At 45.4% G+C, this 23,453-nt stretch overlaps 1 protein-coding gene across 2 annotated transcripts in view; it reads left to right on the top strand.

Moving 5' to 3' along the window:
- The window catches only part of GRIK3 (glutamate ionotropic receptor kainate type subunit 3), a 397,845-nt gene that overhangs the window by 197,626 nt on the left and 176,766 nt on the right, over positions 1–23,453 (top strand). For both annotated transcript variants that reach the window (XM_034413166.3, XM_060691366.2), the window contains exon 2: positions 2,064–2,240. In XM_034413166.3, the coding sequence (XP_034269057.1) occupies positions 2,064–2,240 (177 nt within the window). The remainder of the gene's footprint in view (positions 1–2,063; positions 2,241–23,453) is intronic.

Here is a 23,453-nt window from a genome sequence, read left to right as displayed (position 1 = left end):
GGGCCTTGAATTTAGTTGCCTTGATTTCCAGGTGTTTCACTACGTATTGTGGGCAACTCATATAACACCCAGAGCACACAAGAGTATGCCACTGAAAATTAGCAGCAAAATGGTTAATTGATGGCAGTTCTTGTTGAGCCATCCGGGGAGGAGATTTTGAGAATTAAGGGAGAAAATGGTAATAATCTGTTTTCCCGCCCTCAATTTTTCAAACAAAACAAAGAGCTAGAAAACTCTCATTCCACCCCACCCCTTGCAATTTCAGACATTCTTCTAGGAACATCACTGGAAAATCTTCTAGAACTCCAGAAAATCCAGAGGTTGAATCGAGGTCTACAATTCCAGTGCAGCAGTTTATTCTATAGGAGGCCTATTAATTCTGTTTAGATGATTAGTATCTATAGCAAAGGAGTGTTAGTTAAAAATAGGGCATTTCACTCCAAGAATGGATAGCAAAACAGAAAGTTGTACATTCTGTGATATTGAAGTAAATACAGGGTAGATGAATGGAAACTATTCACACAGTAGGTTGTCAGCCTCCTAAGTAGACCAGACAAGAAACATGACCAGATGAGCTACTCCTACTTTATTGTATGGCTATATTAACAGAATCTTGCAAGTCTGTCGCTTTTTAGTTTCTGACAATTTTGGGCAGATCCTTTCTAAGTTTCTTCCTCTGCCTATTGTTCCCTTGTGGGCTCTCCCGTCCTTTTAAATTCCTTTGGCAGCATCTCCTACCCTTATTTCCCAAGGTCATTCCCACACACCACTACATAGGCACAAACCCAGGACAAACAACAACTATGTTTGTATCTGTCTGAGACATATTCCCTGTGCTGGTCATCTCACTGCTGGACTACTGCAATGCGCTCTACATCAGGCTACCCTTGAAGAGCATTTGGAAGCTTCAGCTGATGCAGATTGTGGAGGCAAGGGCAGTTCTTGCACTCTCTAGGATGACCCATGTTACACTGCTGCTCCACAAGTTGCAGCATCTGCTGGTCTCCTTCTGGGTGTAGTTCAGGGTTTAAAGATCTTCATGGTGTGGGTCCAGGCTACCTGAGGAACTGTCTCACCCATCTGAGACTGGTCCACTCCAGCCACCCCAGCCAAGAAGGCATGCGGTGGGCCATGTTGGTCAAGGAATTCCAGCTGGTGGGGTCCAGGCTGTGGCTCTTGCCCTTTGGAACATCTTGCTCGTGAGGTGAGATTGGGACCCACCCTTCTGTCCTTCTGCAGGAGCCTGAAGACCTGACTCTGCCAAGTGTCCTGTGGCCCTGATGGGGGAACATCACCTTGAAGGTGGTTGAATGAAGAGGCAATCCCACCTCTTCCCCCCACATCCTGTTCTCTCCCTCCCCATCAATTTTGTTTTTATTCTTTTAAATATATTTATTTGTTAGAATTTCAATATTTTAATGTTGGAAGCTGCCGATAGTTGTTCATTGGGCAACAATAAACTAAACTAAACTAAACTAAACTAAACTAAACTAAACTAAACTAAACTAAACTAAACTAAACTAAACTAAACTAAACTAGTCTTTTTACTGCACTGTTTAAGGCAGTGGTGAAATCTAAAATTTGTTACTACCAGTTCTGTGGGCGTGGCTTGGTGGGGGGGGTAATGTGACTGGGTGGGCGTGGCCATTTTTTTTAACTTTTAAAACCATTTTTTACATGTAAAACCATGTAAAAAAATGCTTTCAAAAGGCTCTGACGATCCAAGCTGAGTTGCCTGATCGGCAGGCAACTCAACTGGGATCATCAGAGCGTGAATCGTCAGAACTTGGCTCATCAGAGGCATTGAAAAGAAAAAAAGCCTCTGATGATCGCGCGGCTCAGCAGGGCATGGGGGGTGGGGGCAGGGATTTTTGCTACTAGTTCTCCAAACTGCCCACCGCCATTGCTACCTACTCGCCCGAGCCGGTCTGAACTGGGAGCATTTCACCCCTGGTTTAAGGGTTTATGTATCTTCTTCCCATTTTCTTTTCTTCTGGAACTGCAATCTCAGCTTGGGCCTGACTGGAGCAGAATGGCCATGACAGTCTGTAATTGTCTTGCAGGAGGAATCTTTGAATATGCTGATGGTCCAAATGCCCAGGTAATGAACGCCGAGGAACAAGCATTCCGATTCTCAGCCAATATCATCAACAGGAATAGAACTTTGTTACCCAACACAACCTTAACCTATGATATCCAGAGGATACACTTCCACGATAGCTTTGAAGCCACTAAGAAAGGTGAGTGTGGAGGATCAATGTTCTTCCTCAGCTTTTGGGGTTTTGTCTGATGAAGGATTTTATGTAAGTGAACTGGTGAAAAGCAGTTGTTCTTGGGGCCAAAGTCCATAGAAGCTACAAGTTCATGAAAGCTCCAGATTGACTGTCAGTCCCAAATGGGGAATTGAGGAAAGGAAAGTCAGTGATGGAGAAATTAATTGGGAAACATACTTTATGGGTGGAGGGCAGCAGAGACTGTGGAAAGATGGTGGGTGAAGAAGTGAGTGAGGGTGCTGGGAAACCAGCTGTGAATCAGGGTGCCAAATACATCAGGTACCAAAGGGGACAATGGCAGTGGTGGGATTCAGCTGATTTGGACCGTTTGGGGCGAACCGGATGTTAATTTTACGTCCGGTTTGGTGAACTGGTAGTTCCGATGACCGGCTGTCCCTGCCCACCCCAGGAATCCCCACACAAGCCGTTTTGGATCTCAGGTAAGTGCAGGGGCACGTGGAGCCTGGGGAGGTGGAAAATGGGCCTCCCAGAGGCCCATGGAGGGAGAAAATGGGCCTATTTCCTGCCTTCAGAGAGCCTCTGGAACCAGGGAAGGTAGAAAACGGGCCTTCCACAGCCTGTTTTTGCTCCCAGGGGGCTGCAGGGAGGCCCACTAGGCCCAAAATGGGGCACCGGAGGGGGGGTACAGCTCGGCTCCCCTGCAGTCCATTTTTGCTCCCAGGGGGCTGCAGGGAGGCCTAGCCTGTAAGGCTGGGGCACCCAATCAATCTATTCACTGCCTCCCAGCCTCCCAGCTGATCAGTGTGGTCATCTATTGCTGCCTCCCAGGTGATTGGCTGGGTCTTCTTTTGTTGCCCTGCACAGGAAAACAGAGCTGGAAAGCAGGTTAGTGGAGTGGGGAGGGAATGGGTATTTTGCCTAACCTTTCCCAAGGAGTGGGGAGGGAATGGGGATTTTGCAGTATCCTTCCCCTGCCACAACCACAAAACCAGTAGTAAAAAAAATTTGAATCCCAAAACTGGACAAGGGGGGTAAAATTTGGGAGAAAAGAACACCAGGGATGAAGCCAGAAGTCCAAGGAGCTAAACTGAAGATTGTTTTGGTCTTTTCAGCACTTCAGCAGCTGAGCGGCTGCTTGGTTGTCCCTGATTGCTACTTTCCTTGCATTGATTTTGCATTAAAGTCAGATCGGTGCCCCACAAAAAGCATACTGTGCACAGAGAAGTCAAGGAAATGATGTGCAGAAGCTGAAATCCCTTTTTTTGGCTCTAATACCTGGAAAATCTTTGTGGAATCTTTTTTATTATTATTATGTTGTACTTAAATTTATCTGATTCTTTTTGTTGAAGAATTTTAAACTTTTATATCATTCCACTTAGAGGCTATTCTAATGAAATGTGATGAGTAAATAAGATCAATCTTTTTTTAAACACCCTCTTTTTTGTGTTAATGTTTAATGTTCCTCTTGTGAATAAGATTATGATGACAGCTTCCTTTGCACAAGAACTGCAACCCATTCTCTGTAAGTGTATTATGCATGAGCATATCTATGTTCACACACTCATAGAGTGACGCATTGGAGCAGATGGTTGCGATATGGCTCTTTGTCTCCCGTAGGTCGGTCCCTGTAAGAGCCACGAACCAGGAGAACGGGGACTCCTTATTGTGGGGAGACTCTGCCTCAAGGATTTGGCTGGCCCTAGCAAACTCAGAACGCAAGTAGCTTCCTCATCCAAATTCAAGATGGGAGCCAACATTTGCTGTTTTAAAAGAGAATTTGTTGAAACTTTTCAGGAAAAGATAAAAAAAACTAATAGAAATTAATATAAAGTGAGACGAAGAGAAAAAGAAAAGAATTAATGAAATAACTAAAAATACAAAAAAAAAAGAAAGAAAATACAAAGTAGTTTCTGGTTTTCTTTACAACAGTTATAAGTAGAATTATAAATTTACCTCCTGCTTTATGGTTATAGCGTAACTCAATTTTTTCTATAATCTGTTCTGTCTAATCATCAAACGTTCTTTCATCTTCCATTTAATGCAAAAAAAAAAATTACAAAAATGCCTTGTCAGCATTGTCTTTTCTCTGTTCAAAAAACCTCAAAAGTTTCATCATCTTCACCAATCATTTCTCCATTGTGGGCAGTACTGAATCTCTCCATCTTTGCCCATTCAAAATCTCTTTTTTCTTCTGCTTCAAATTTCAGTAACAGTTTATACATTTTAGCAATTAAATATTCATTATACACAATTCTGCTTCAAACTCAATATTTCAGTGCTCAAACCTAAATGTTCTTGTATCTACATAAAATCTTTTTAACACATAGAATATAAGAAAAGCATTGATAAACATTTCCTTCTGCCATCGTATCTTCTCCTGATTTTATCTTACATTCCTTTTGACAAAATTCTAGTACCTTATGATAAAGTAACCATTTGAGATTGGTTGTGATTTCTTTTTTTAATATATACATTTTATTAAAAGTTTTAAGGGAATATAAAATATTCTTAAAAGAATAAAAAAGTAATACAGAATAAAGAAAACAAAGAGAGAGAAAAAACAAGCATAAAAGAAAAAGAAAGAAAGAAAGAAAGGATAAAAAGAAATAGAAACTTCCAATTCCCTCTGTAGCAAATGCAAATATTATTACAAAGTTATCCCTTAATCTGTGATTACAAAACAACCTCGCTTTTTCTTAACCCTTTTTTCCCTAATCTTCCAAACCACAAGTCATAAATACATTTTTTTCTGTTTCATGTAAAAAGTTCATTAGGGATTTCCAGGCAGCCATAAATGCAAATGTTGTTTTTTCTCTAAACAAGGAAGTCAGTTTAGCCATCTCTGCCATCTTCACCAACTGTCCCTCCATTGTGGTAGCATCCAATCTTTCCACTTTGGGGCATATAATAATCTCACCGCGGGTATCATATATAAAAGTCCTGTGACTTTTTTTCTAGTTGCCTGTTCTTTAGTTCCAAAAGACAAACATCTGGTTGTATTTTAGTCTTTATAAATCTTCTAAATTTATAATCTTTATAATCTTCTGAATTAATGTATATATTTGTATCTACATATTTTTGGCTTTTTAAGACATCCATGAGATGATGAAATCTCCATTCATTTACATTTCCAGTAAAGATTCAGAGTACCTGAATTACAGGCAATTTCTTTGGTGACAAACACCAATAATAGATGATTTGATAAAAATTCTTTAAGATTAGAACATATTGTAAATTTCAATCCTTTCAATCACATATGGAAACCACATAATGAAATATTGAGAGCCAGTATGCTACACTGGTTAAGGTGCTGACCTAGAAATCAAGAGAAGGTGAATTCTGCCTTAGCCATGAAAGCCAAGTACGAGTCACTTAGGGCGGGTCATTCTTTCTCACTTCAACCAACTACACAGGATTGTTGTTGTGGGGAAAATATGAGAGAAAGGAATATTAGGTATGCTTGTTGCCTTGAGTTTCTTATAAAATAATAAAGGTGGGATAAAAATATAATAAATAATTTTTCTCCATTGATCCATTTGTATACTGTAATCAACCTTTTTACCTCATTTTATCATACGTTCTTTCACTTGTTCTTCATCTGCATAAGGATGAATATGTGTCAATATAAAAGAAAAAAAGAATGATATTGCCAAAGATGAATGCTACAGACCACCCAACCAAGCAGAAAAAATAGATGTACTTTTTGCCAACCAACTAACAAATATATGTAGGAAACACACTACAGTAGTAATGGGGGACTTCAGTTACCCTGACATCAATTGGAAGACTAATTCCTCACCAAGTGAGAAATTGAATAGGTTCCTGACCAACCTAGCTGACAACTTTGTTGTCCAAAAGGTAGAAGATGGAACTAGAGGGACAGCCATATTGGACTTAATTCTTACAAACAGAGAAGAAGTGATAGAGGTAGTAGAAACTGCAGGAACCTTGGGTGAGAGTGACCATGTCATATCAGAATTCAACATAACACAAACACAAGCAATAGAAAACAATGATACCAGACTCCTCGATTTTAAAAGAGCTGATTTTAACAAACTCAGATAGAACTTGGAAAGATTCCTTGGATGAAAATCCTAAAGAGGAAAACAACTCAAGAAGCTTGGGAAACTGAAAAATATGATCATAAAAGCCCAGACCAGCACAATACCACTGAAAATGAAAAACAAGAAATCCAAGAAGAAACCAGCATGGCTGCACAAAGATCTCTCTGACAAATTGAAAGACAAAAAGGACAAGTACAAAAAATGGAAAGAAGGACACATAACTGTTGTTGAGGTTTTGTAGACCGCAACCTTATCCACTTACAATATACCAAACAAACGAGTCAGAGGAGTTTAAAATAAACTAGTTTAATAAAATAAATAAAACAAAGTCTATAAAAAAGTATCAATAATTACCTCCCTTTTTGCAATGTCCATTCAGCTCTTTTTGCAATCACTCTATGTGATTGGAGTCCGGGTCTTCCTTCCTCGGAAGGAGGCTATATTGACTTCAGATTTGTCTCTGACCCAGAACTGAATTCCTGCTGGAGAGCAGTTCCTTATATACTGTGTTAGTGTCAGTTACAAAAGCCCGGGAAACTCAAAGTCAGGAGCCCGCACTCTGATTGGCCCATTCAAATAAGAATAAGAATAAGAATAAGAATAATTTTATTTCTATACCGCCCTTCTCCCGAAGGACTCAGGGTGGTGTACAGCCTATTAAAAGCACAAAACAAACATCAATTAAAATAATTTAAAATTATTAAATAATTCGGCTCAATTTAAAACCCCAGAAATTTAAAACACCCAATTTAAAATTATTATGTTGATAACCCAGCCTGGCGGAACAACGGGGTCTTGAGTGCACAGCGAAATACCTGGAGGTCGGTGATCTTACACACTTCTGGGTATCTAAACCAGAAGCCAATCAATAGGCACAGCAAGCATGAGGGAAACTTTTCTCTCACAATTCCCTTCTCTGTGGCTATTGATCCCAAGTATAGATTTCTCTGATACATATAATACATTGAATACATACATAGTAATGATAAATAGTACATTCTTCACATAGCCAGAGGTATTTTGCCTAAGAGATATTGATGTTCCCGGGGTAATGGTTTAGTAAGTATATCTGCTATGTGTTCTTTAGTTTCACAGAATATTGTCCTAATAAAACCCGTTTTTGACAGTTGTCTCACGTGCTTGTATTTTATATCAATATGGCATGACCTTTGCCCCACAGCATCAGCCTTTGATATGTTAATGGCAGCCACATTATCTTCATGAATATTTATAGGATACATAGGTTTTTCCCACAAATTCATTAAAAAATCATCGAACCAGATCAGATTGTTTGATGCCTTGGACAGACACACATACTCTGCCTCAGCGGTAGAAGTGGCGATCAACTTCTGTTTCCTTGAGTACCAGTGGATAGGGCTCCCATTCAAAAATACAACATATCCTGAAGTACTCTTCCTGGACTTGATATCCCCTGCCCAATCTGCATCTGAATAACAGTACAAATTTGGTCCGTCTGACACATTCGGTTCTAATAGGAGTGAATGATTAACAGACTTCAGATACCTAAGAACCCTCTTGATCCCATTCCAATGAAATTGAGTGGGGTTTTCAGAATGCCTGGACAATACATTTACAGCTAGACTAATATCTGGCCTTGTCCATCCTGTGATATACAATAATGATCCTATTACAGATTTGTAAAATGTCTTCTGTTCAAACTCTGCACTTTCAACATACATGTTTTTAAGAAAGTCGGTTTGCATAGAGGTGTCACAGGGCTTAGCCTCTGCCATGTTGCATTTTTCAATTAATTCTAAAATTTTATCCTGCTGAGAAAGTTCAAACCTCTTCTCAGTCTTAACAAATTGTACCCCTAAAAATTTATCAATTCGGCCTAGAGGCTTTAGGGCAAAATTCTTGCCTAATTTGTCAGAGAACATTTTACATCTGTTCTCAGAATTGCAGATATACAAAATATCATCTACATAAACCAAAACTGTTTCTTTGGTGCCCTGGTGGCTTCTGATGAACACACATTCATCGGCCGATGAGGCGGAAAAGCCCATCTGCCTTAGACGTTTGGTAAGACATTTGTACCACCTCCTGCCCGATTGTTTGAGACCATAGAGGCTTTTATTTAAAAGCCGAACATCACCTTCCTGATGATCTACACCCTGAGGAGCTTTGACATATAATTTTTTGTCCAATTTGGCATGTAAATAGGCAGTTTGTATATCAAATTTCGCCTATGTGACAGTTGCGCCCTTACTTGGACCAAAATGCCCTACGCACCATTACTCATGTGTTGGTTACTTCCCGTCTTAACTACTGCAACGCTCTCTACCTAGGACTGCCCTTGAAAACCACTCGAAGGCATCAGCTGGTGCAGAATGCGGCCGCGCGGGTTGTGATGCGAGTGTCCCGACACTCCCATGTTACACCCCTCCTACGCGGCTTGCATTGGTTACCGGTTGCCATTCGGGTGAGGTTCAAGGTGCTGGTTATCACCTATAAAGCCCTTCATGGCCTAGGCCCGGGATATCTGTTGGACACCCTACAGCCAGTGACAATCCCCAATCGCTTGGTGCATTCCCACAGACAGGGTCTCCTCAGGGTGCCATCAGCCAGATAGTGTCAGCTGGCGACCCCCAGGGGGAGAGCTTTCTCTGTGGGCGCACCCACCCTCTGGAACCAACTTCCTTTGGAGCTCCGGATGGCCCCTGACTTTCACTCATTCCACCGCGAGTTGAAGACCTGGTTGTTCCGTAGCCTGGACTGATGGGGGTTTTTTAATTAATTTTAAACTGTTTTAAATTGAATTTTAATTTTATATCATTTTAATAAGGAACTATGCATTTTACCGTTGTGAGCCGCCCTGAGTCCTCGGAGATAGGGAGGCATATAAATTGCATAAAATAAATAAATAAATTGGTACACACTCTCTCCTTGTATGGCAGCTATGGTGAGCACAGTCTTAATGCTCTCCGGGCGCACTGTAGGCTAGAAGGTATCAACGTAGTCATCAGGGAACCTTTGTGAGAAACCCTGTGCAACCAACCTTGCCTTATAAATGAACTTCCCATTATCAATGAGTTTCTTCTTAAAGACCCATCTAGTGCCAATTACCTTCTTGTCTTTTGGTAATTTCGTTGGTGTGAATACCTCTAACTTCTTTAAACTGTCCAATTCAGTATCCATTGCAGCATGCCAATTCTCCTGCTCTTTTTCAGATAGTGTTAACACATCCTCATATCTTTGGGGTGTGATTGAAATTGATCAACAGAGGTAACAAAATCTTTATATTTCTTTGTCTTATTGCCCCTAGTGGACCAAATTGGCCTATTAACTGGTTCTTCATCTATATCAGAGCTATCTGATGAGCTATCCTCCTCATTACTACTATTTTGAATCTTTAGAGTGGAGTGCCTTTCTTTCCAGACTACTCCCTTCCTTTGTCTTAGTATTCCTTTCAAAGGTCTGGAGGGCATACGTTCTCCCTCATCCTCAGATCCAGATGTCTCACCATCACTAGATGGATTTTCTAACACATCTTCTACCTGTTTGTCCAGATTACGAGGAGGATTAGGAGTCAGGATCTCGTTGGCGTGAATCCTGCTCCAGTTTGTACTCTCGTGAAAAGTAGCTGACCTGGATATTACTATTTTTCTGTTTGAGTCCACAAACTTAAAAGCTTTAGAGCCTGTTTCATAGCCAACAAACCTTAATTTAGCTGAAACTCTGTCCCCCTTTTTTCTAAATTCCTTGGGGATGTGGACATCGGCCATCACTCCAAATACATGAAGATGTGTTAATCTTGGCTTATGGCCATAAACTACCTCATATGGGGTCTTTTGGACCACACTAAACCATACCCGGTTGAGAGTGTATTTTGCATACAAAGCAGCTTCCGCCCAATATGAGAAATCTACATCAGCATCCTCAAGGGCGCACCTCATCATTGCCTGCAGTATACAGTTTCTCCTCTCCACCACCCCGTTTCGAAAAGCGGAGTAAGGGGCGGTACGCAAATGGACTATGCCCTTCTCCTTCAGCCAACCAGAGAACCGATCTGAGTTAAACGCAGTTCCTCTGTCGGTCAAGATCTTCTGGATGTTGACCTTGTGCTGATTCTCAATCAGATTACAGAATTCCTTAAATTTAGACCAGGCCTGACCCTTGGATTTAAGAAGATAGACAAATCCAAACCTGCTATGGTCATCAACAATGGTCAAAAAGTTACAATTCTTATCAATGGAGGGTTTCAAAGTTCCCACCAAGTCCATGTGTACCAACTGGAATATGCGTTCAGAGTGCCTCTCAGATTTCTTGGGCGTGAGCCTTACTCTGGATTTTGCACTCCTGCAAACGGAACAGTCCAAAAAATTATTACAATCTTTAATTCTAATTCCCTTTGAGCATTCAGGCATTCTTTGCACTACGGGGAAACTCATATGACCCATTCTGCGATGCCTGAGGTGAGCACACTCATCATGCAGTGGCTTGCCAATAGAAATTGCATTGGCATTCTCAGGCCCCTCATCGCTTTGCTCCAGATTAAAACTCACATACTTTTTACACTTTAAAATGTTTCTACAATTGTAATTACAACTCCTCTTTCCTTGGGTACCTTCAGTCTCATCATCTGATTCTGGTTGAGCTCCATCATCACTATCAAAAGCAGTGACCTGGTTGCTAACATCAGACTCCTCAGCTCTTCTAATAGGGGAGTAATAGGGTAGACCATTAATCTTTAACACTTCCCCAATGCATTTATTGTTGGTAACTATAACAGTACCTTCTGTAAACAATACTTCTATCTTGGTGTTCTCACTTATTTTTACAGCGCTGAGCAAATTGTGAACAATCTCAGGTACATACAAAACACCACTGACCTCCCCAAGCCCGGGGATAAAAACCCTCCCAATACCAGTAACTCTTGCTCTTTTGCCATTGGCAACCTTGACCAGAGACTTATGTTCTTTTAATTCAGTAAACAATTTTCGGTCACTTACGATATGTTTACTTGCCCCACTGTCCAACAGCCATAGTTGCTCGTGTTGCTTCCTTGAAAGTTTTGACTCAGTAGTTTCAACCACAGAGCAAAATTGGTGATTTGTTTTATTTTATTTATTTTATTTTATTTGTATACCGCCCTACTCCCGAAGGACTCAGGGCGGTGAACAGGCACAGAATAAAACACATAAAATACAAAAATTAAAACAGAAGTAAAATTGAATTAAATCAATTTAGCCCAAGACAAATTTAAAACCCCAGGTTAAGAACAAATTAAAATTTACATTAAAATTTACATTAAAAAAGAATGGGAAAGATTAGGCCAGACCAGCCTAATGAAATAAAAAGGTTTTAGGAACACGGCGGAAGGTGCGTAGATCCGGGATCCTCCGTATCTCGGGGGGAGCTCGTTCCAGATAGTAGGTGCCCCCACAGAGAAGGCTCTCCCCCTGGAGGCCGCCAGCCAACATTGTTTGGCCGATGGCACCTGGAGGAGTCCCTCTCTGTGAGAGCGTACCGGCCGGTGGGAGGCTGTTTGCGGCAGCAGGTGGTCCCGTAAATAACCAGGCCCTAAGCCATGGAGCGCTCTAAAGGTGGTAACCAAAACCTTGAAGCGCACCCAGAAGACCACCGGGAGCCAGTGCAGCTCGCGCAGGAGAGGTGTCACATGGGAGCGCCATGTTGCTCCCATAACCACCCACGCGGCCACACTCTGCGCCAGTTGGAGCCTCCGGGTGCTCCTCAAGGGGAGCCCCATGTAGAGAGCATTGCAGTAGTCCAGGAGGGAAGTGACAAGGGCATGAGTGACCGTGTTTAAAGAGTCCCAATCCAGAAAGGGACGCAACTGACGAATCAGGCAAACCTGATGGAAAATCCTCCCGGTCACGGCCATCAGGTGCTCTTCTAAAGACAGCCGTGAATCCAGGAGGACGCCCAAGTTGCGAGTCCTTTCCGTGGGGGCCAGCGATTTGCCCCCGATGGCATCAACTGACTGTATTGGGACGTCGGAAACCACCGCCACGCGGTCTTGGACGGGTTGAGCCTGAGCCTGTTCCTTCCCATCCAGATCCGCACGGCCTCCAGGCACCGGGACATCACTTCAAGGGCATCATTGGGGTGGTCCGGGATGGAGATGTACAGCTGAGTATCGTCAGCGTACTGATGGTACTTCACCCCGAAACCACGGATGATCTCACCCAGCAGCTTTACATAAATGTTGAACAGAAGGGGCGAGAGGACCGACCCTTGTGGCACCCCACATATAAGGCGCCTCGGGGTCGACCTCTGCCCCCCTGCCAACACTGACTGCGACCGGTCGGAGAGAAAGGAGGAGAACCACCGCAACACGGTGCCTCCCACCCCCAACTCTTCCAACCAGTGCAGCATGATACCATGGTCGATGGTATCAAAAGCCGCTGAGAGATCTAATAGGACCAGGACAGAGGAACAACCCCTGTCCCGAGCCCTCCAGAGATCATCCACCAACGCAACCAATGCCGTTTCCGTGCTGTACCCAGGCCTGAAGCCCGACTGGAATGGATCCAGATACACCATTTCATCCAGGTGCTGGCGGAGCTGTCGCGCAACCACACTCTCAACAACCTTCACAATAAAGCGAAGGTTGGAGACCGGACGATAATTAGACAACACTGCCGGGTCCAGGGAAGGCTTCTTGAGGAGAGGCCTCACCACCGCCTCTTTCAAGGCAGCGGTGAAGTCACCCTCACCCAATGAAGCATTTATAATCGCCTGGAGCCAGCCTCACGTCACCTCCCGGGAAGCCAGCATTAACCAGGAGGGACACGGGTCCAACAAATATGTGGTCACATTCAGTCTCCCCAGAATCCTGTCCACGTCATCAGGAGTCACAGGATCAAACTCATCCCAGTTAACATTCTCAAGACCTGCCCCAGTCGTCTCCCCTGAACCTACCCTGTCAGAGTCCAGATCTTCCCAAATCTGAGTGAATTTGTCATGCAGATACTGTACAAAATCCTTGGCTCTACCCTCCAAGGGGTCCTCCCGCGCTTCCTGGTGGAGTAAGGAGTGGGTCACCTTAAAAAGGGTGGCCGGGCGATTATCTGATGATGCAATAAGAGCAGCAAAATAATTACATTTCGCTGCTTTTATCGCCACTAGGTAATTCCTAATATCAGATCTTACCAGTGTCTGGTCGGATTTGGAAAGGCTGGCCCTCCTACTGCTCTCTAGGCGTCTTTTCTGGCGCTTCATCTCCCTCAGCTCCTCAGTGAACCAGGGAGCCAGGTGAGATCAGCGCCAGGTCAGAGGCCGCAAAGGCACGACCCGATCCAGAGCTCCAGTGGCTGACCTATCCCAGGTGGCCACTAGTTCTCCAGTCGAGGCGTGTGCCAGAGCCTCAGGAAATGGCCCAAGCTCCATCTGGAACCTATCAGGTTCCATCAGGCGCCTGGGGCGGAACCATCTTACCAGCTCCGCCTCCCTGCGGCAGGGTGCAGCAGTTCGAAGGTCAAGGCGAAGGAGTAAGTGATCTGACCATGACAAGGGCTCGGTGACTATATCCCCTATCTCAAGATCACTCCAGAGACAAAAACTAAGTCCAGCGTGTTTCCCCCCGTGTGTGTAGGGCCATGAATTAGCTGGGTCAGGTCCATAGCTGTCATGGAAGCCATGAACTCCCGAGCCACCTCAGACGTCTCACCCACGGATGGCAGGTTGAAATCCCCCATGACCATAAGTCTAGGGGTATCAACCGCCACCGCGGCAATGACGTTGAGTAGCTCAGGTAGGGCTACTGCCACGTGGCAGGGAGCCAGGTACGTGATCAGCACACCCATCTGAACCCCATGACCCCACTTCACAAGGAGGGACTCACAGCTGGCCGTCTAACCCTAACCGCTACCCCCCTGCCCCTCCCCTGTGGCTTCGGCTAATGAAATGCATGGAAACCTGGTGGGCACATTTCTACGAGGGGGACCCCCCCCTCTGAGCTCAACCAGGTCTCCGTAATACCTGCCAGGTCCGCTCCCCCCTCCTGCACGAGATCACAGATGAGGGGGGCCTTATTTACTACAGACCTGGCATTGCACAGCATCAGCCGAAGGCCTGGGCCCTGAGGAATTGAGCAACCTGGGGAACGGGTGGAATCTTGGGGGCCGGAGTGCGCTACCGCTCGTAAACAGCAAACGCGCGCTCCCCTAACACGATATGGCCCCTGCTTCCACCGTATCTGCCCCTCCCACTCACAGAATTGATGTTAAAAATACTATCTGGATAAGCTCTGACCTCCCCTCGACCCTGGGCCCCCCACCTCCCACACCGTGCTTCGTAGCTAGACCTGACCCTCCCCTTAGTGGGTTTTCCCCCATACCCACAACCCGATTTCTAATCCAACCCTCCCCCCTCCTGGAACCCCTTAAAAGATTAACTAAAAATTTAGATAAAAAACCCCTCAACCCCCTCTTTGCGGCATGCCACCTCTCTGGGTTCCAAAACCTGTCATCGAGGTAGGCCCTCGATAACGTGGAGGGCCAGGCCTGTGAGAGGGGGGAGTCTTGCAGTGCAAGAAGTTCAGTGGTGGAGTACATTCACAAACGGAAGCGGTGAGGACGACAGTGGAGAGAGTCTTATGCTATTTCTGCATATCCAGGGGGTGTTCCTTCCAGGCATCCTCTCACAATGCTTGGGCAGATATAGTATGTTCTAGAGAAAAGTCAGGAAACTGTCCCCTCAGGTAGGAATGGCAGTGGTGACCCGGACTCCCTCAGGGCCCATACCAAGCTGTCCATTTGTCCACCAGTCAGGGGCAATAGTTGAAATAAAGCCGGTTCAGAAGGTAAATATATAAGCCCGGGGGCAAAGTTTGATGGCATTCAGCAAGACGAAAAAATGGCTTATGAGGCCGAAGGAGACTGGAGTAATGACCATGATAAGGCCTACAGAGGCCAGAAAGGGGGGGGAGGGTGTGACCCAAGACAGCCCAACCATCTCTCGACCATCTCCCCACCTCTCCCACTCCCCAAGGTCTTTGGCCATTTTTACCCCCAGGCTACAGCCCGCAACTCAAGGGGGGCCTCTGGGTTCATGCAGGAATGGGCCCACAAAAGCCAGCTCCTGACAGGTCCAGGCTGTCGGCCTCTCACCATATTGTCTTTCAATAATAATAGTCGACTACCGCCCCCTTCGGCCAGGAACAGTCAACACCGCATAGGCACCACCACCACCACCGCCACTTCCACAAGGGCTCCCACCGCGCTCCAGAAATGCTGGGAGCTTTGAAGGAAGCCCCAGAGAGGCCAGAGAGCCGGGGAAGCCCTTGTATCTCCGCTGCCACCACTGCAGAGCTGCCACCGTTCCGACTGCCGCCAGCCAAAGAATGCAAAACTGCCGAACAGCTGTTTCTACCAGCACCCCGCAGCTCCTTCTGATGGCCCTTTCTTGCCCGTCCTGGTGTCCTGGTGATGAACTTAAATTTGTCCTTTTTGTCATCTTTCCTTGGCCATCTACCCCTTCTCTGGTTGGAAGGGTTGCTTTGTGGCTTTCTATGTGGGGTAGGTGATCTCCTTCTATATCTGTCACCAGAAGGTGCTCTTTGACATGTCCTAACGTTGGCATTACATGGGCAGTCTCTTTTATAATGGTCCCTGGATCCACAGCTAAAACAGTCCCCAACAGTGTAAACCCTATCAGGGCTATTGGACCTCCTTGGTGGTCTCTCCTTCCTATGGTAGGCTGCCCTGTCCTTCCTTAGGTTATCCTCAGTGATAAGTTTGCCAGACAGGACTTCCAGGGACATACTCTCATAACTGGTATTGTCCAATTGAGAAATAAAATTATTCCAGCTAGAATCTAAAGAATTAATTATGATGTTAATTAAACTTCATTCAGTCACAGGCTCTCCCCTTAAGATTAATTCCTCTCTCATCTTATTAAGCTCATAAAGATGTTCATTCATATCCACCCCTGCCCTCAATTTAGCAGAATAGAACTCTCTGGAAATCCTGCTAGTTGTATTAGAATTTTTACAATAAAATAAATTGAACAATTTTTCCCAAACTTCACATATACTTAAATTGTGCGGAATACTCGGGTATAATGCTGAATCAATCGACAGTAACAAAATACAAAAAGCTTTATGGTGCAATAAATCAATTTCCAGAGTCCAAAGTTTAGGGGGAGGCTCTAACAATAATGACAACATATTCTCTTTCATTAGAATCACCTGGACCCCTTTTACCCATTCTTTGAGGTTTTTACCGCTTACGCTCAAGGTTTCAAATCCAGGCGGCAAAATGCTGGCATTTGCAGGCATTGAGACAGATAGCTGTTGCTGTCCATGGTGCTGCAAGCTTTGGAAAGGACAATACGGCATTGGTATTGAAGCAGCCATCTTGAACCCTATTGGCCGGCTGTTTAACAGTTGCCCCTCCCTGGTGGGAGGGGTTGAAACTCCAAACTGCACAGGTGCGCAGCTCATTCTTACCTGGACGCCAAGGTGTTAGGATCTCCTCGGCTGCTCCTCTGTAGAAGGCCTCGGGCCTACCTCTGGGACCTCAGCCTCAGTTGGAGTACTTCCAGAAATGGCCCAGAAAGCTGGAGACACCGCAGAAGAGCCCGCCATGCTGGGAACAGATAAGGAGCGGGCCGCAACCGTCAAGAGGGTGTCGGTGTGGGCTGCTGTTGCACGGTGGGTGGAAGGGAGCTGAAAAGTGGTTCCGAAGGCTGCTGTCAATGTCTCGATCGCTTTTGTGATTTCAAGCTCGGTGGGCAAGCTTCTTGGATTTGTTACTTGGGCCGCCGTGACCGGATTGGTCATCTGGATGAGGGTCCATTCAGCTGGTGCCTGGCACAGCTGAGACCTGCGATGTTGCTGTCGTCAGGGGAGCTAACCCTCCAGCTGACTGGTCGTTCTGGGTCACCGCAGCGATAGGCGCTGCCAAGTGGGTGACTTCGATGCCAGTGCTCGCACGCCATTGCGAGCCGTCGGTAGCTGGTTGAGCAATAGGTGGCGCCATGTTAATTTGGCCATCCTGAATTGGGAATTGGCTGGGCGCCATACTGTTTGGCAGGAAACTTAATACAGGCAGTCTATAGTTTCCCGCCGTCGACTCACTGGCAGTAAAAGGGGTTGCAGGACAGGATTGGGTATTTCTTACTGGTCCAGCACTGTCCTGGATCTCAATCCCATCCCTTGCCGCTGTCACCGTGGTCGTAATCCTCAATAGGGCACTGAAGTCAGCAACTGGGTCCTCGCTTGCTGCTGGCAAGCCGAATGCTTGAAGTATTGCTGACCTCATTTCATCCCTTCCTTCCGGGTTCATGTTCAAGGCTAGAAGGGGCGTCCTTCTGGTCTTGGCTTCTGCCGGCGGAGGGTATTCGCTCACAGCGGCAAGCAATTCAAGAGCCAGGGTACTTGCTTTAGAATTCGTCGTCCCTCTGTTCTCCTGCTCAGCTGATGCCTGGAGCGCTTCAGCCGAAGTTGTCCTGGCCTCTGATTCCATTGGTCGACGTTGGGGTGCTTGCTCCTGGTGAAGGCTCGAATTACAATTCTTTCCTTCCGCATCAGCTTGATCATTGGCATGCCTGTTTAGTACATTATAATGCAAATAAGGTCTCAACCATCCTCTGCTACCAATTGTTGTGGAGGTTTTGTAGACCGCAACCTTATCCACTTACAATATACCAAACAAACGAGTCAGAGGAGTTTAAAATAAACTAGTTTAATAAAATAAATAAAATAGTCTATAAAAAAGTATCAGTAGTCATCTCCCTTTTTTGCAATGTCCATTCAGCTTTTTTTGCAGTCTCTCTATGCAATTGGAGCCGGGTCTTCCTTCCTCGGAAGGAGGTTATAGTGACTTCAGCTTTGTCTCTGACCCGGGAACTGAATTCCTGCTGGAGAGCAGTTCCTTATATACTGTGTTAGTGTCAGTTACAAAAGCCCGGGAAACTCAAAGTCAGGAGCTGCACTCTGATTGGCCCATTCAAATATCCAAACCAGAAGCCAATCGATAGGCACAGCAAACATGAGGGAAACTTTTCTCTCACAATAACTAAGGCAGAATATCAGCAGATAGCTAGAATCTGCAAAGACAAACTCAGGAAAGCAAAGGTTTAGAATGAACAAAAACTTGCAACAAAAGTCAAAGATAATAAAAAAAAATTCTTCCAACATATAAATAACCAGAAAAAAAATCAAGGAAACAGTTGGTACACTAAAGAAAGAAGACGGCAAAGAAGTAACAGGCAGCAGAGAGAAAGCAGAGCTTAACTCATTCTTTGCATCAGTCTTCACACAAAAAGAAACAATAGTCCAACCTACCAAAAACATAACTGTGAAAGACAGATTAGAAATAAAAATTAAAATAAACAAAAAAATTGTAAGAGAACACCTGTCTGATCTTGATGAATACAAATCACTGGGACCTGATGGATTACATCCCAGAGTTCTAAAGGAGCTGGCAGATGTCATCTCAGAACCACTGTACCACAACTTCCAAAAATCCTGGAGCACAGGGGAACTACAAGCAATCCTAGGCTGCAACAACAGATGGATAGCATCAAGATCATGAGAAGTGATCGTACGGCTTTATACCAGATTAGTGAGGCCATACCTAGTGAGGAAAACTGTGTTCAGTTCTGGTCACCACAATACAAAAAAGATATTAAGAGACTAGAAAGAGTTCAGAGAAGACAATAAGAGGTCCATCGCTGGAGATCTTTAAGAAAATATTGGACAACCATTTGACTAGGATGGTATAAGGTCTCCCACCTTGGACTAGGAGACCTACAAGCTCCCCTCCAGCCCTATGATTCTATATTTCTGTTTCTCATCTATGAAATAGCTTCCTGTACTGAAAGTCACGAAGGTGTTTTCGGGCACAAGCTGGTTGTGTAACTGTTCCATATTTTCAGTATGGCACATCTATCATAATGATTGTTAAACTCTACATTAACCTTACCTTCATTGTGCCACAAGTATCCACACCACCCAATTCGCAGGCTGTGTCCTTGTAACTCCAAAACACTTCTATTTCTCAACAACATTCACTCTTTCATCCAAACCAAACAACAACCTGCAAAATGTAAGTTCAAATCAGGTAAACCCAATCTTTCTCTTTCCTTCACATCTTGCAGCACCTTCCTTTTTATTCATGTTTGGTTCCCCTGCCATTCAAACTTAAATATGACCTTCTGTCATTGTTTAAATGACACATCAGTTGTCAAGATAGCTATTATCTGAAACAAAAATAATGTTCATCTTAATCACCAAAATTGCCCCTAAGAAAGAGAATTTTACTTTATCCCATCTTAACATTTTTTTTAAACTTCATTCTATGTCTTAACATAATTATTGTGAAATAACATATCGTACAATTCATATTTGTCATATTGATACCCAGGTATCTTGTCTACTTCTCAATCCTAAAACCTGTTTTATTCTTCAGTTCTGTTTGTGTGATAGTGTCAATCCCTATTGTGATACTGCCATTTCTGTGGGGAGGGGGACATGGATCATTTATTCACTTATTACAGATTTAACAGATTAACAGAGTTGGAAGGGACCTTATAGGTCATCTAGTCCAACCCCCCACTCAAGCAGGAGACCCTACACCATTTCTGACAAATGGCAGTCCAATCTCTTCTTGAAAGACTCCAGTGATGAAGCTCCCACAATTTCCGAAGGCAAGCTGTTCCATGGGTTGATTGTTCTCACTGTCAAAAAGTTCCTCCTCATTTCTAGATTGAATCTCTCCTTCGTCAGTTTCCATCCATTGTTCCTTGTCTGGCCTTCAGGTGCTTTGGAAAACAGCTTGAGCCCCTCCTCTCTGTGGCAGCCCCTCAAATATTGAAACACTGCTATCATGTCTCCCCTGGTCCTTCTCTTCACTAGACTAGCCATGCCCAGTTCATGTAACCATTCTTCATATGTTTTAGTCTCCAGTCCCCTAATCATCCTGGTTGCTCTCCTCTGCACTTTAGTAAAAGTCTCAACATCTTTTTTATAGTGTGGTGACCAAAACTGGATGCAGTACTCTAGGTGTGGTCTTACTAGGGCTTTATAGAGTGGTATTAATACCTCACTTGATCTTGATTGTATCCCTCTGTTAATGAAATTTAGGATTGCCTTGGCTTTTTTAGCTGCCGCTGCACACTGCTGGCTCATATTTAGCTGATTGTCCACTAAGACTCCAAGATCCATCTCACAGTCACTGCTATTAAGCCTGATTTGCCCCAGTTTACATGCGTGCTTTTGGTTTTTCTTATCTAAGTGTAAGACTTCACTTTTCTTTACATTGAATTTCATTTTGTTAGATAGGGCCCAGTGTTCAAGTCTGTCAAGATCCATCTGGATCTTGAGACTATCTTTAGGGTGTTAGCTATTCCTGCCAGTTTAGTATCATCTGCAAATTTGGTGAGTTCCCCTTCCATTCCCTCATCTAAGTCATTTATGAAGATATTGAAGAGTCCTGGGCCTAAGATGGAACCTTGTGGCATCCCACTGCTTACTTCTCTCCATGGAGACTTAGACCCATTAAGGACTACTCGTTGAGTATGGCTTGTCATCCAGTTGCGAATCCATCTGGTGGTGAAGCTATCTATGGCATGCAGCGAAGAGGGGGTTGAGGGGTTTTTTACATACATTTTTAGCTAAACTTTTAAGGGGCTCCAGGGAGGGGGAGGGCCGGATTAGAATTAGGGCTGTGGGTGTGGGGAATAACCCACCTAGGAAAGGGCCAGGTCTGGTTGCGAGGTGCGGCATGGGGGGTGGGGGTTCCGGGGTCGGGGAGGGGGTTAGAGCTTATACATATGATGTTTTTGCCATCAGTACTGTGGATGGGAGGGGCAGGCATGGCTCTGAGGCTCTGGCTCACGCCTCGACTGGAGACCTAGTAGCCGCCTGGGACAGGGCAGCCGCTGGAGCTTTGGATCGGGTCGTGCCTTTGCGGCCTCTGACCCAGCGCCGGTCTCACTTGGCCCCTTGGTTTACTGAGGAACTGAGGGAGATGAAGCGCCAAAAAAGATGCCTGGAGAGCATTTGGAGGGCCAGTCTTTCTGAATCCGACCGAACACTGGTAAGATCTCATATTAAGAATTACCTAGTGGTGATAAAAGCAGCAAAGTGTAATTATTTTGCTGCTCTTATTGTGTCATCAGAGAACCGCCCAGCCACCCTGTTTAGGGTGACCCGCTCCTTGCTCCACCAGGGAGTGCCCCTTGGAGGGTAGAGCCGAGGACTTTGTACAGTATCTGCATGACAAAATCACTCAGATTCGGGAAGATCTGGACTCCGACTGGGTAGTTTCAGGGGGGATGACTGAGGCAGGTCTTGAGAATGTTATCTGGGATGAGTTTGATCCTGTGACTCCTGACGACGTGGACAGGATTCTGGGTAGACTGAACGCGACCACATGTTTGTTGGACCCGTGTCCCTCCTGGTTAGTGCTGGCTTCTCAGGAGGTGATGCGAGGCTGGCTCCAGGGGATTATAAATGCTTCATTGAGTGAGGGTGACTTCCCCGCCACCTTGAAAGAGGCGGTGGTGAGGCCTTTCCTCAAGAAGCCTTCCCTGGACCCGGCAGTGTTGTCTAATTATCGCCCGGTCTCCAACCTTCGCTTTGTGGCGAAGGTTGTTGAGAGTGTGGTTGCATGACAGCTCCTCCTGCACCTGGATGAAATGGTGTATCTGGATCCGTTCCAGTCGGGCTTCAGGCCTGGGTACAGCACGGAAACGGCATTGGTCGTATTGGTTGTTAATCTCTGGAGGGCTCGGGACAGAGGTTGCTCCTCTGTCCTGGTCCTATTAGATCTCTCAGCGACTTTTGATACCATCGACCATGGTATCATGCTGCACCGGTTGGAAGAGTTATGGGTGGTGGGCACTGTGTTGCATTGGTTCTCCTCCTTTCTCTCCGACCCGTTGCAGTCTGTGTTGGCAGGGGGTCAGAGGTCGACCCTGAGGCACCTCATATGTGGGGTGCCACGAGGGTTGGTCCTCTTGCCCCTTCTGTTCAACATTTATGTAAAGCCTCTGGGCGAGATCATACGTGGTTTCAGGGTGAAGTACCATCAGTACACTGATGATACTCAGTTGTACATCTCCACCCCGGACCACCCCGATGATGCTCTTGAAGTGATGTCCCGGTGCCTGGAGGCCGTGCGGATCTGGATAGGGAGAAATAGGCTCAGGCTCAACCCATCCAAGACCGAGTGGCTGTGGTTTCTGACGTCCCGATATAGTCAGTTGACACCATCGCTGACTATTGGGGGCGAATCGCTGGCCCCCACGGAGAGGGCTCGCAACTTGGGTGTCCTCCTGGACTCACGGCTGTCTTTAGAAGAGCACTTGACGGCCGTGACCAGGAGGATCTTTCATCAGGTCAGCCTGATTTGCCAGTTGCGTCCCTTTCTGGATCGGGACTCCCTACACACAGTCACTCATGCCCTCGTTACCTCCCGCCTGGACTATTGTAATGCTCTCTACATGGGGCTCCCCTTGAGCACCCAGAGGCTCCAACTGGCACAGAGTGCGGCCACGTGGGTGGTTATGGGAACAACATGGCGCTCCCATGTGACACCTCTCCTGCGTGAGCTGCACTGGCTCCCGGTGGTCTTCTGGGTGCGCTTCAAGGTTTTGGTTACCACCTTTAGAGCGCTCCATGGCTTAGGACCTGGCTACTTACAGGACCACCTACTATCACAAACAGCCTCCCACTGGCCGATACCCTCTCATAGAGAGGGGCTCCTCCAGGTGCCGTCAGCCAAACAATGTCGACTGGCGGCCCCTAGGGGGAGGGCCTTCTCTGTGGGGGCACCTACTATCTGGAACGAGCTCCCCCCCGGAGATACGGAGGATCCCGGATCTGCACACTTTCCGCCGTGCTTTGAAGACACTCCTATTCCAGCAGGCCGGCCTGGCCTAATTTTTCCCCCTTCTTTTAAATTTTTAAACTCAAATTTTAATTTGTTTTAAATTATTGGGAGTTTTAAATTGTCTCGGGCAAAAATTATTTAATTGGGTTTTAATCATGTTTTAACTTTTGTATTTATGTGTTTTATTTCGTGCCTGTTCACCGCCCTGAGTCCTTCGGGAGTAGGGCGGTATAGAAATTTAATAAAATGAAAAATGAATCTCGCCAAGGCTCAAGGTTGACTCAGCCTTCCATCCTTTCTAAGATAGGTAAATTGAGGACCCATTTGTG

Source organism: Pantherophis guttatus, chromosome 10 (assembly GCF_059756535.1).
Source record: "Pantherophis guttatus breed Tessera chromosome 10, ASM5975653v1, whole genome shotgun sequence".
Classification (NCBI taxonomy): Eukaryota; Metazoa; Chordata; class Lepidosauria; order Squamata; family Colubridae; genus Pantherophis; species Pantherophis guttatus.
This window is presented reverse-complemented; position numbering and strand designations above follow the sequence as displayed.